Source organism: Mus musculus, chromosome 9, assembly GCF_000001635.26.
Source record: "Mus musculus strain C57BL/6J chromosome 9, GRCm38.p6 C57BL/6J".
NCBI lineage: Eukaryota > Metazoa > Chordata > Mammalia > Rodentia > Muridae > Mus > Mus musculus.
Window position 1 is genome coordinate 18478328 of NC_000075.6, and position 13477 is coordinate 18491804.

A 13477-nucleotide genomic window follows, 5' to 3' on the forward strand; every position below is an offset into this window, starting at 1 on the left:
GAGAAAGAGCCACAGAATGATGACAGCATGTGAAGGTTCCAAGTAGTCCAGGTAGCCGGTTAGAGGTAAGATGTTACAGAAAAGCGCAATACAGAAGTGATTTGAGGTAAGATGTTACAGAAAAACATAATACAGCTGTCTCCTTCTGCTAAGAGGAAGGGACAGTGAAGGTTAGGCAAGGGATTTTTATATAGTTCAGAGAAATGTAAACATGATCAAATACTAAAGGAAGGATTCCCTAGAAAAAGAGACGTTGAAGATGGAAGGACTTCTTGGTATACTGTAGGCATAAGGTTACTAAACAGGAAGATGTGTGGGGGAGAGATCTCAGATTGGAAGATAGAAAATATCAACAGAATTGTAAGAAATAGAAACAGATTAGGATATGTGAAATTATGCCAACTAGACCCCTAAAACTTCAGCCTAGTTTACAGTTTTCTCATGAAGTACTGGGAAAGTTTTGAGGGGACTTGAGTGTATAAATGTATAAGGGTTTTATTTCTCTGCTTTGACTGTAGGTGTAAATAAGTGCCTTAACTTCTTGCAGTAATGAACTACAATCTAGAATTGCAAGCCACATTAACCCCCTTTATCATCCATTGCTTTTTTCAAGGTATTTTATCAAAGCAACAGGAAGTGGAACTAGAAGTGGAAATGACAAAATGTAGAAATTGAAAAAGTGTCAAACAGGCTTAAGGGGACTTCACTGAGCCAACAGACTAACAATAAAAATAAAAGGAAAATGCCCAGGCATTATGACTTTTTCTATGTTAGTCTTAGGTTTTTTATATTTATAATAGCACCAAAATAATATGTTGTGGGTTTTTTCTTCTAACTTTTAAGACTGGCAATAACTGTGGTATGATGATGATGGCAGTCTTCCAGATTTGAAGTTTTACAAGGTAGGTAAGATAAATGGAAACTTTTTTTTAAAGTAATACCAATGGTACTATTGAGATCACAAACCACAGAAGCAAGTATTTCTGTGGTGTCAGGAGGAGGGAGCTTGGAGAATGGGTACCAAAGTTAACACTGGAAGAATAGGGTCTTATATTTTGTAACACAGTGGTGACTGTAATTCACCAAATCCCATATATATCATAAAGAACTAAGAAAAGTTGGAAACTTCCTAACACAAGAAAATGGTAAATGTTAAAATTGTAAAATTGCTAAAATCTTTAATCATAATGCAGTGTATATAAAAACCACATGATTATACTAATCTGTGAATGCACTTTGTTAATCTGAAAGAACACTTTTCACAGAAGTCCAACTGCAGAATCAGTCAAGATATCCATCATATGAATTGATAAAGAAAATGAGGAGCCAGGCGTGGTGGTGCATGCCTTTAATCCCAGCACTCAGGAGGCAGAGGCAGGCAGATTTCTGAGTTCAAGGCCAGCCTGGTCTACAAAGTGAGTTCCAGGACAGCCAGGGCTGCACAGAGAAACCCCGTCTCAAAACAAACAAACAAACAAACAAACAGAAAATTATACACACACACACACACACACACACACACACACACACACACACACACTAGAATTTTTTATTTTCGAAACAGGGATTTATGTAGCCCTGGCTGGCCTCAAACTCACTGTGTAGCTAAGGATGTCCTAAAAATTTTGGTCTTCCTGTCTCCATAGCCCAAATGCCTATCATTACTGACCACACTCAATTTTATGGAGATGAAACCTAGGGTTTTTTGCATGCTAGGCAAGCACTCTATCAACTGACCTCCATAGCTGACCATAAAGGAGAATGGATGATATTGTGCCATTTGCAAGACAGTGGATAGAACTAGAGATCATCATATTAAAGGAAAGAAGTCAGATTTGGAAGGACATATTCCAGGCTTAGGAGATGGCACAGTGGATAAAACACTTCTGTGCAATTATGAGGATTAGAGTTTGAATCCCCAGAACCCACATAAAAGCCAGTTAATATTTAGGAATATATAGATATACAAGTATGCATGTGTCTTAGTTAGGGTTTTACTGTTGTGAACAGACACCATGACCAAGGCATGTCTTATAAAAACAACATTTAATTGGGGCTGGCTTACAGGTTCAGAGGTTCAGTCCATTATCATCAAGGTGAGAGCATGGCAGTATCCAGGCAGACATGGCACAGGCAGAACTGAGAGTTCTACACCTTCATCCAAAGGCTGCTAGTAGAAGACTGACTTCCAGGCAACTAGGATGAGAGTCTAAAGCCCACACCCACAGTGACACACTTATTCCAACCAGGCCACACCTCTAGATGGTGCTACCCCCTGGTCCGAGAATATACAAACATCACACTCCACTCCCTGGCCCTCATAGACTCGTTCAAAAACATGAGTCAATGGGGGCCATACTTAAACATAGCATAATGCAAAATGTATTTAGTCCAACTTTCAAAATCCTCATAGTCTATAGCAGCCTCAGCAATATTAAAAGTCCAAAGTTCAAGGTCTCTTTTGAGATTCATCCAACTAATTAACTGTAATCCCCAAAGCAAGACAGGAAACCAGCTGGGCCAACTCCAAACTCTGCATCTCCATGGATGATGTCAAAGCAGTCTTCAGATCTCCATTCCTTTTTCATCTTTGTTGACTGCAATAAACTGCTTTCTCCTGGGCTGGTTCCACTCCCTGTTAGCAGCTTTCCTCAGCATGTATCCCATGGCTCTGGCATCTTTAACATTTTTGAGTCTCCAAGGCAATTTCAATGTTACAGCTTCTTGTTTCAGTGTCTGGGATTCCACTTGATCTTTTGGACTCCTCCTAAGGGCTAGCATCACTTCTCCAGCTCTGCCCCTGAAAGAACCTAGTGGGGAAACCCCCACTCAATTCCCGATTCAGCACCCAAGAATCACGAACAGAACAGAACAGAACAGAACAGAACAGAACAGAACGCCTTGATGTAAAAACATGAGGTAGTTTAATGGCAGAGCTCTGGGTTGAAATGTATCTCACACAGGAGACAGTGGATTCGACCATGAGGCTTGGAAGCTAGGGGTTTTTATAGAAAAGGGGCTGGGGCTGGGGGAGGAATTGGCGAGGTTTCACATGATTGGTTCATTTGAACATCAGCAGGGAGGAATTGGCGTGGTTTCACATGATTGGTCTATTTAAACATCAGCAGACTGTACATGCAAATAACATTTAACTTAGGTCAGAAGGGCAGGAGATAGGGAGGCACCGGGCCAGTCATTATCTTTATGGCCAAGCAGCCTCAGGAATGGTCCTGCCCGGGCATGTCCTGGCCTGTTCTGCTATGTTCTCAGCCCCAGGTTTCAAAGCTCACAAACAACTCTTTGGGCTATTTGACATAAATTACATGAATCACAGGTCTCAAGTTTTATTTTCTTTCACCCTCTGTAGCACTCTAAGCTCAGGTTAATTCACTTCACTAAGGCTGCTCTTCTTGGTGATCACCCCATGATACTGACATCTCCAATAAACTCCAACTAGGCTTCACCAATAGCCTTTCATAGGCTCTCTTCATAGTGCCAAGCCTCAAATCCTTTGCATGACCCCTTAAGTCCTGGGCCATCAACTAGAGCTGAGGCTATACCTTCTCCAATGACCTTCCATGACCTCTCACAGTGCCAATCCTTAGTTGTTCTTCATGCCACCTTCATGCCTTCAAAACCAGTACCAGCTGGGTGATTCTTACACATTACCAAGTACAGCTGCAGCACAAGGTACAACCTTGGCTATCTCTGGAACACAGCTTCCTTGTGCTCCCAGAAAACACTTCCCAGAAGATTTCACCTCAGTGATGCTCATCTCTTCACAATCACTGCTAATTTCTTAGCTCCAGCTAACCAGCATCAATTGTCCCAGTAATTCCTTCCATTCTTAACTCTAGAGCCAGAGCCACATGGCTGAAGCTGCCAAGTTCTGCTGCTTTCAGGAATTAGAATATGACCCGTTTGTACTATTATATTGTCACTGGCTTTCTGTTTTTCAAATCCTTCAATGCCTAAACTTGGCTATCCTGGGTCTTGCTCTGTAGATTGGCCTTGAACACAGAGATCAACATGCCTATCTCCTGGGATTAAAGGTGTATACCACTATGCCTGGATCTAAATTTAGCTGGGGAGGATCTTGCTCCAAGGCTCCACTCCCTTAATCTGTTATCTCCTAGAACACAGGATTTTGCTCCATTTTCTTCCTGGTACCCCTTTAATATTCGAACCATACATTTTATATTTTTCTTTTCTAAGCTTGCCATGCTTGTTCAAACTTCTCTTCATAAGACTTAACCAGAGAACAAAGTCTCTGCTGAGCTTTTTTGAAACTTCCTTTGTCAGTGCAAATAATCTGAGTCTCTTCACCTTAGCCTCAGGCAGACTTTTCAGGCAAGGGCAAAAAGTAGCCACATTCTTCACCAAAATACCACAAAAAACCGTCTTTATGTCACATTTTGAAATTCTTCTCATTTGAAATCTCTTGGGCCAGGTCAACACAGTTCAAATTACTGAGTATCTGGTTCAATGAGAGACCTCCCTCAACAAATAAAGTGGAGGTCTCTTGTACAAGATGTCTGATGTGAACTTCAGGCCTCCAAAGGCACACATGTAGGTACACACACACATGCAAACACATAAGCACATGCACATTCTACTCATATACTTATAAAAGAAATGACAAAATACCAGATTTTCTCTTATGTTGAAACTATGTATTTAAAGAGTTTTGACATTTGTATTCTTTTTGGTGGGGGCAGGGAGGGCTCTAGATATGTGTACCTTGACAAGCATATGGAGGTCAGAGTTCATCCCATGGGAGTGGATGCTTTTTTTCCTTCACCATGTGGGTCACACTCAGGTTAGCAGCAAGGACTTTCACACCTTGAGAGTCACCTTGACAAAGAAAGTGTGTTTTAAACTATAAAATAGATTATGACATGATAAAGGGAAACGAGAGATGTAGAAGGGTAATGGGAAGAGGAGGAGGGAGAAGAGGCATAATAGCAATAGCATCAGTGACTATGATCAAAGTATATTATTCACTGATATGGAAATATCACAGTGAAGCTCCTTTGTGTAATTAATGTGTGTCAATAAAAATAAATAAACATACCAAGAAGAATAATGTGAAAATAAGTAGTTAGGAATCAGCTTTTGATAGTGAGAAATAATGCTGTTTGTTCTATAAAACTGAAATCAAAATCTGGTAGTGGGTAAATATATTTCTTCCTTCCTTCCTTCCTTCCTTCCATCCTTCCTTCCTTCCTTCCTTCCTTCCTTCCTTCCTTCCTTCCTTCACTCCTTCCTTCTTTTTCTGCTCCTGTGTGAATAAACTTTCTAAATTACTTATTTTTAACATGACCATTTGGGTTGATAAATATATCTCAGGTTTTATAGTGATTCTTCAAGAGTGATATTGTTGGTAATTTTACTATTTTTATTATTCTTTGAAAGTTTCATATATATATATATATATATATATATATATATAATGTATTTATCATATCCTTCTTCTACTTCACACCCTCCTCTGTTTAACCCAACATCTATTTGTCCTTTTTTAACCTACTGAAATTTATCAGTGCTCCCAGTATGTGCATGGGTGAAGGGCTATAGACTGGTGCAACCCACCCGGGGCCACATCCCTGAAGAAAACTCACTGTTCCTCCCTTACTAGCCATCAGCTGCCATGAGCTTCTTTCTACATCTGTGCTGTAATGTTGCCTGGCCTAATTTTGTACAGGTTTTGTACAAGTAATTAAAGCTAGTGTGAGTTCAATTACAGTGGCCCGGTCTTATTCAGGAGACACTTTCTGTAGCAGTCTTTCCCAACTTCTGTCTCTTACAATCTAATTTCACTATTGACTTAAGTGTTAAAAGAGCTATAAAAATCAAATGGTTCATAACAACTTCATAGTCAAATAGTCAAATAACACAGAAGAATGACAATATTAGAGACTTACAGGAAAACTGGGGACTGTGTATCATGGCAGGGAATGTAAGGACTCAAGCACTTGTCAGTAGAGCCAAAAAACCTAAAAATACACTCCAGCAAAGGGAGTTTTGCCAAGTTGTGGGAGAGCTTTGACTTTGAGCTTTCTGTGCTCAACTTAGATCTCCTTGATGTTTCTGAATACAGGTCAAATGCATCACTAGAGGGAGAGGAGGAAGGCGAATATTGCAAGCAGCGTTAAAAATTGATAGGTATTACATGAGTAATAAAAGAAGGCAGCCTTCTATCACATTGATCCAATTTCATGACTTATGCTTATAGGGCTAATAACGGAGTCAGATGGGCAAGACTTCACAGAGGAAACAATGTGACTGTGAAAACCCATCAAAGCCTTGTTTAAGTACTTCAATCCCCTTGAGGATGTCTAGTTATACATTCAAGAGGCCAGTCACTAAAATCACATCCCACCTGGGCAATGAGGTAAGATACTATCAGTGGGAGGAGACCTTGGAGAAGCCAGAACAAGCCTGCTGGCAGAAGAGACTTCAAGGACTCCAAGCCTACAGCAGTGCAGGAGAACTTTTGAGCACTTCAGACCTTGCCAAGACTTTGAAAGATCTTACATCAACAGACACAGTTGCGTCTGCTTCAGACACTCAAGCCACCAGCATTGACATCACATCCGTACCCACCCTTGAGTCATCTTCACATTTGGCAAATATGATTCCAGAAGCAGGCCCACAGATCCTTTGCAAAGAATTTCTGGTCACTGAACAGGATATTATTAACCAGGAAAGGAAAGTGAAAATAGCAAGAGAAAGACTGGCAGTGGCGTTGATTGCACACAAGCTAGCAAGTGAGATGGAGACAGTGAGGGGGTCAAGGAAGGCAAACTTATAAACATAATGGGGGGCGGAGCTGGGGAGAAATACTGCAGATAAAATGGGGCATGGTCTTGTTTTAACACCTCTTTGCAGTATCTTTTGCTGTTGTTTTGAGACCTTGAAACTTTAAACTCACCAATACTTTATTAAAAGTCTTTATGCAATGCAAAAAATACCAATGATAATTTACTACTTTTTTCTCTTACTCTATCCTCCTCATTCTTTACACTGAAGATTGAACACAACTTCCCACTCATAGAGCTACAAAACACTTGAGGATTGCATTTCTAACATGCAGATTTGGAAGGGATACTTAATCCATAGGGGCAGTATAACAAAGAGATCATATACAGAGTTTACCATCTGTTGTGCTTAACATGTGCTAAATCGTGTCTCCCACTATATGATGTTATTTTCACAACTAAAAATCAGATCTACAATCATGATTCAATAAAATTAAATTATGCTTCTTTAGGAAATTATTAATTAATGTATAACTATAAGTATATTATGATAATTGTAAATAGAATTTTAATTATCACCTTGTGTTTACTCTCAAAGAAAACTGCTTAAGTAGAGTGAGGTGAAAGAATAACACCAATGGAAGTTTACAATGGTGCTATTACTGTCAGTTTGATTATTAGCCATTGGTTATTGTCACTTAGGATTTTTAAAATGTGGAGAGGTCAACTTAAGAGCACAAAGGACTCTTCCTGATGACCCAAGTTCAATCTCCAGCATCCACGTCTGGTTGCTCCCAACACAACAATCGTTTCTGGGGCATCTGACATGCTCTTCAGGCCTCTGCAGGCACCTGCATAGAAGTGACATAACACATGGATAAACAGACCCACAAATATATGCATTTTTTAAATTATAAAAATGTGTAGATGTCATTAATGTATTCTGTTAAATCCAAGGCAGGACATCTGTGTAACTAGTCTACATTGTTTACTTGTGTTTAGAGAACATGAAGATGAAAAACAAGTTAAGGGATGAATCCCCAGGTGGGTCAGTCTCTGGATGGTCATTTCTTCAGTATCTACTCCACACTTTGTCTCTGTAACTCCTTCTATGGGTGTTTTCTTCCCCCTTCTAAGAAGGAACAAAGTATCCACACTTTAGTCTTGCTCCTCTTTGTGTTTCATGTGGTTTGTTAATTGTATCTTGGGTATTCCAAGGTTCTAGGCTAATATCCACTTATCAGGGAGTGCATATCATGTGTGTTCTTTTGTGATTGGGTTACCTCACTCAGGATGATATTCTCTAGATCCATCCATTAGATCCATCCATTTGCCTAAGAAATTCATAAATTCATTGTTTTTAATAGCTGAGTATTACTCCTTTTTGTAAATGTACCACATTTTCTGTATCCATTCCTCTGTTGACAGACATCTGGGTTCTTTCAAGCTTCTGGCTATTATAAATGAGGCTGCTATGAACATGGTGGAGCAAGGGTCCTTATTACATGTTGGAGCATCTTCTGGGTATATGCCTAGGTGTGGTATTGCTGGGTCCTCAGGTAGTACTATGTCCAATCTTCTAAGGAATCGCCAAACTGATTTCTCGAGTAGTTGTACCAGCTTGCAATCCCACCAGCAATGGAGGAATGTTCTTCTTTCTCCACATCCTCCCCAGCATCTGCTGTCACCTGAATTTTTGTTCTTAGCCTTTTTGACTGGTATGAGGTGGAATCTCAGGGTTGTTTTGATTTGCATTTCCCTGATGACTATGTATGTTGAACATTTTTAGGTGCTTCTCAGTCATTCCATATTCCTCAGTTGAGAATACTTTGTTTAGCTCTGAACCCCAGTTTTTTAAAATAGGGTTATTTGGTTCTCTGGAATCTAACTTCTTGACTTCTTTGCATAAGTTGGATATTAGCCCTCTATCGGATTTAGGATTGGTAAAGATCTTTCCCCAATCTGTTGGTTGCCTTGTTTTATTGACAGTGTCCTTTGCCTTACAGAAGCTTTGCAATTTTATGACGCCCCTTTTGTCAAATCTCAATCTTAGAGCACAAGCCATTGCTGTTCTGTTCAGGAATTTTTCCCCTGTGCCCATATGTTCGAGGCTCTTCCCCACTTTCTCTTCTATAAGTTTCAGTGTATCTGGTTTTATGTGGAGGTCCTTGATCCACTTGGATTTGAGCTTTGTACAAGGAGATAAGAATGGATTGATTTGCACTCTTCTACATGCTAACCGCCAGTTGAACCAGCACCATTTATTGAAAATGCTGTCTTTTTTCCACTGAATGATTTTAGATCCTTTGTTAAAGATCAAGTGACCATAGATGTTTGGGTTCATTTTTTGGGTCTTCAATTCTATTCCATTGATCTACCTGCCTGTCACTGTACCAATACCATGCAGTTTTGGTTTGTTTTGGTTTGTTTTTTTATCACAATTGCTCTGTAGTACAGCTTGAGGTCAGGGATGGTGATTCTACCAGAAGTTCTTTTATTGTTGAGAATAGTTTTTGCTATCCTGTTTTTATTTTATTTTATTTTATTTTATTTTATTTTATTTTATTTTATTTACTTGCTATTCCAGATGAATTTGGAAATTGTTCTTTCTAAAGTTCTGAAGAATTGAGGTGGAATTTTGATGGGGATTGCATTGAATTTGTAGATTATTTTTGGCAAGATGGTCATTTTTATTATATTAATCCTGTCAATCCATGAGCATGGGAGACCGTTCTACCTTCTGAGATCTTCTTCAATTTCTTTCTTCAGAGACTTGAAGTTCTTATCATACAGGTCTTTCAATTGCTTGGTTAGTGTCACTCCAAGGTATTTTATATTATTTGTGACCATTGTGAAGGGTGTTGTTTCCCTAATTTTTTTTTCTCAGCCTGTTTATCCTTTGAGTAGAGGAAGGCCACTGATTTGAGTTAATTTAATATCCATCTACTTTGCTGATGTTCCATCCCATACACAACCTCCAAAACCAGACACTGTTGTGCATGCCAACAAGTGCTTGCTGACAGGAGCCTGATATGGCTCTCTATTGAGAGCTCTGCCAGTGCCTGAAAAATACAGAAGTGGATGCTCATAGCCATCCATTGGGCTGAACGTAGGGTTCCCAATGAAGGAGCCAGTGAAAGGACCTAGGAGCTGATGAGGTTTGCATTCCCATAGGAGGAACAACAATGTGATCTATCCAATATCCCTAAGAGCTCCCAGGGACTAAATCACCAACCAAAGAATACACATGTTGGGACTCATGACTCCAGCTGCATATGTAGCCAGGATGGCCTAGTTGGTCATCAATGGGAGGAGAGGCCCTTGGTCCTGTGAAGTTTCTATGCCACAGTGTCGAGTAATGCCAGGACTAGGAAGAGGGAGTGGGTGGGTTGGAGAGCAGGTGGAGGGAGGAGGAGATAGGGAAAGGGTGTTTTTAAGATGGGAAACCAGGAAAGGGTATAACATTTGAAATGTAAATAAAGAAAATATCTAATTAAAAAAAAAGAAAGAAAAATTAAATCACTGGCCTTTTTCCATCATTATCTTTCCCAATATTTTATTGATTTTTTTTCCATTCAAACCAGATATGATCTTTAGAAAACTGTGACATTATTAAGGGAATCAGACTTCCGTAAAATGTTCAGGTCCCAAAATCTGAGTCTGATTGTGGAGTCATTCATTTCTGACCTACTTATTAATTTCTTCATTTACTTCCCATCTTGGATGACTCACAAGGGGAAGAGGGTAATAACCCAAAAGGATTTGTGTTGAAGTCCTGCAGAAGATAGGTTCAGAGAATATTCATTTAAGAGACATCTGGGGTCGCCATCTTGGTTCTGGGACTCCGCAGAACTTAGGAAATTAGTCTGAACAGGTGAGAGGGTGCGCCACAGAAACGGACAGCTTCTGGGACAGGTGGAGGCACAGAGCTGCTGAGGCAGCACCCTTGGCGGGCCGCAGACAGCCGGCCACCGTCCGGACCAGAGGACAGGTCCTCTCGCCTGGCTCGGAAGGCGGCCTCAGCCTCAGGAGCAGCAGGTGCCATCTTGGTTCCAGGACTCCGCAGAACTTAGGAAATTAGTCTGCACAGGTGAGAGTCTGCACCACAGAAGCTGACAGCTTCTGGGAACTGCCAAAGCAACACAGCTTCTGAGAAAGGTCCTGTTTTGGGCCTTCTTCTTCGGCCAGGAGGAGGTCCAAACACAAGATATCTGCGCACCTTCCCTGTAAGAGAGCTTGCCAGCAGAGAGTGCTCTGAGCACTGAAACTCAGAAGAGAGAATCTGTCTCCCAGGTCTGCTGATAGACAGTAACAGAATCACCAGAAGAACAATCTCTAAACAGAGTCAACTATAACTACTAACTCAAGAGATTACCAGATGGCGAAAGGTAAACGTAGGAATCTTACTAACAGGAACCAAGACCACTCACCATCATCAGAACCCAGCACTCCCACTTCGCCCAGTCCAGGGCACCCCAACACACCCGAAAACCTAGACCCAGATTTAAAAGCATATCTCATGATGATGGTAGAGGACATCAAGAAGGACTTTAATAACTCACTTAAAGAAATACAGGAGAACACTGCTAAAGAGTTACAAGTCCTTAAAGAAAAACAGGAAAACACAATCAAACAGGTAGAAGTCCTTACAGAAAAAGAGGAAAAAACATACAAACAGGTGATGGAAATGAACAAAAACATACTAGACCTAAAAAGGGAAGTAGACACAATAAAGAAAACTCAAAGTGAGGCAACACTGGAGATAGAAACCCTAGGAAAGAAATCTGGAACCATAGATGCCAGCATCAGCAACAGAATACAAGAGATGGAAGAGAGAATCTCAGGTGCAGAAGATTCCATAGAGAACATCGGCACAACATTCAAAGAAAATGGAAAATGCAAAACGATCCTAACTCAAAATATCCAGGAAATCCAGGACACAATGAGAAGAACAAACCTACGGATAATAGGAGTGGATGAGAATGAAGATTTTCAACTCAAAGGACCAGCAAACATCTTCAACAAAATTATTGAAGAAAACTTTCCAAATCTAAAGAAAGAGATGCCCATGAACATACAAGAAGCCTACAGAACTCCAAATAGATTGGACCAGAAAAGAAATTCCACCCGACACATAATAATCAGAACAACAAATGCACTAAATAAAGATAGAATACTAAAAGCAGTAAGGGAAAAAGGTCAAGTAACATACAAAGGCAAGCCTATCAGAATTACACCAGATTTTTCACCAGAGACTATGAAAGCCAGAAGAGCCTGGACAGATGTTATACAGACACTAAGAGGACACAAATTCCAGCCCAGGCTACTATACCCAGCCAAACTCTCAATTACCATAGATGGAGAAACCAAAGTATTCCACGACAAAACCAAATTCACACATTATCTCTCCACGAATCCAGCCCTTCAAAGGATAATAACAGAAAAAAAAAAAAAAAACCAATACAAGAACAGGAACAACGCCCTAGAAAAAACAAGAAGGTAATCCCTCAACAAACCTAAAAGAAGACAGCCACAAGAACAGAATGCCAACTTTAACAACAAAAATAACAGGAAGCAACAATTACTTTTCCTTAATATCTCTTAATATCAATGGTCTCAACTCCCCAATAAAAAGACATAGACTAACAAACTGGCTACACAAACAAGACCCAACATTTTGCTGCTTACAGGAAACTCATCTCAGAGAAAAAGATAGACACTACCTCAGAATGAAAGGCTGGAAAACAATGTTCCAAGCAAATGGTATGAAGAAACAAGCTGGAGTAGCCATCCTAATATGTGATAAGATTGACTTCCAATCCAAAGTCATCAAAAAAGACAAGGAGGGGCACTTCATTCTCATCAAAGGTAAAATTCTCCAAGAGGAACTCTCAATTCTGAATATCTATGCTCCAAATACAAGGGCAGCCACATTCATTAAAGAAACTTTAGTAAAGCTCAAAGCACACATTGCACCTCACACAATAATAGTGGGAGACTTCAACACACCACTTTCATCAATGGACAGATTCTGGAAACAGAAACTAAACAGGGACACAGTGAAACTAACAGAAGTGATGAAACAAATGGATCTGACAGATATCTACAGAACATTTTATCCTAAAAAAAAAGGATATACCTTCTTCTCAGCACCTCATGGTACCTTCTCCAAAATTGACCACATTATAGGTCACAAAACAGGCCTCAACAGATTCAAAAATGTTGAAATTGTCCCATGTATCCTATCAGATCACCATGCACTAAGGCTGATCTTCAATAACAAAATAAATAATAGAAAGCCAACATTCACGTGGAAACTGAACAACACTCTTCTCAATGATACCTTGGTCAAGAAAGGAATAAAGAAAGAAATTAAGGACTTCTTAGAGTTCAATGAAAATGAAGCCACTTCATACCCAAACTTATGGGACACAATGAAACAATTTCTAAGAGGAAAAATCATAGCTCTGAGTGCCTCCAAAAAGAAACTAGAGAGAGCATACATTAGCAGCTTGACAACACACCTAAAAGCTCTAGAACAAAAGGAAGCAAATTCACCCAAGAGGAGTAGACGGCAGGAAATAAACTCAGGGGCAAAATCAACCAAATGGAAACAAGAAGAACTATTCAGAGAATCAACCAATGGAGGAGCTGGTTCTTTGAGAAAATCAACAAGATAGACAAACCATTAGCCAGACTCACTAGAGGGCACAGGG

General features: G+C 40.0%; 1 protein-coding gene across 3 annotated transcripts; it reads left to right on the top strand.

The window, feature by feature from the left end:
• The first annotated feature begins 31 nt into the window (after window positions 1–31).
• On the top strand, window positions 32–6971 carry Mbd3l1 (methyl-CpG binding domain protein 3-like 1). 3 transcript variants are annotated; one of them, NM_028557.3, is made up of 3 exons: window positions 32–106; window positions 844–902; window positions 6236–6971. In NM_028557.3, the coding sequence occupies exon 3, from the start codon at window positions 6254–6256 to the stop codon at window positions 6812–6814; it is 561 nt and encodes a 186-aa protein (NP_082833.1). In that variant the 5' UTR covers window positions 32–106; window positions 844–902; window positions 6236–6253; the 3' UTR covers window positions 6815–6971. The 3 variants fall into 3 exon arrangements, with proteins under 3 accessions (NP_082833.1, NP_001344347.1, NP_001344348.1); NM_001357418.1 differs by having other exon boundaries at window positions 32–65; NM_001357419.1 differs by lacking the exon at window positions 844–902.
• Window positions 6972–13477: the final 6506 nt, after the last annotated feature.

Coding starts and splice junctions, on each gene's coding strand:
- Mbd3l1 (NM_028557.3), top strand. CDS start 6,254: ATGGGCAAGACTTCACAGAGGAAACAATGTGACTGTGAAAACCCATCA.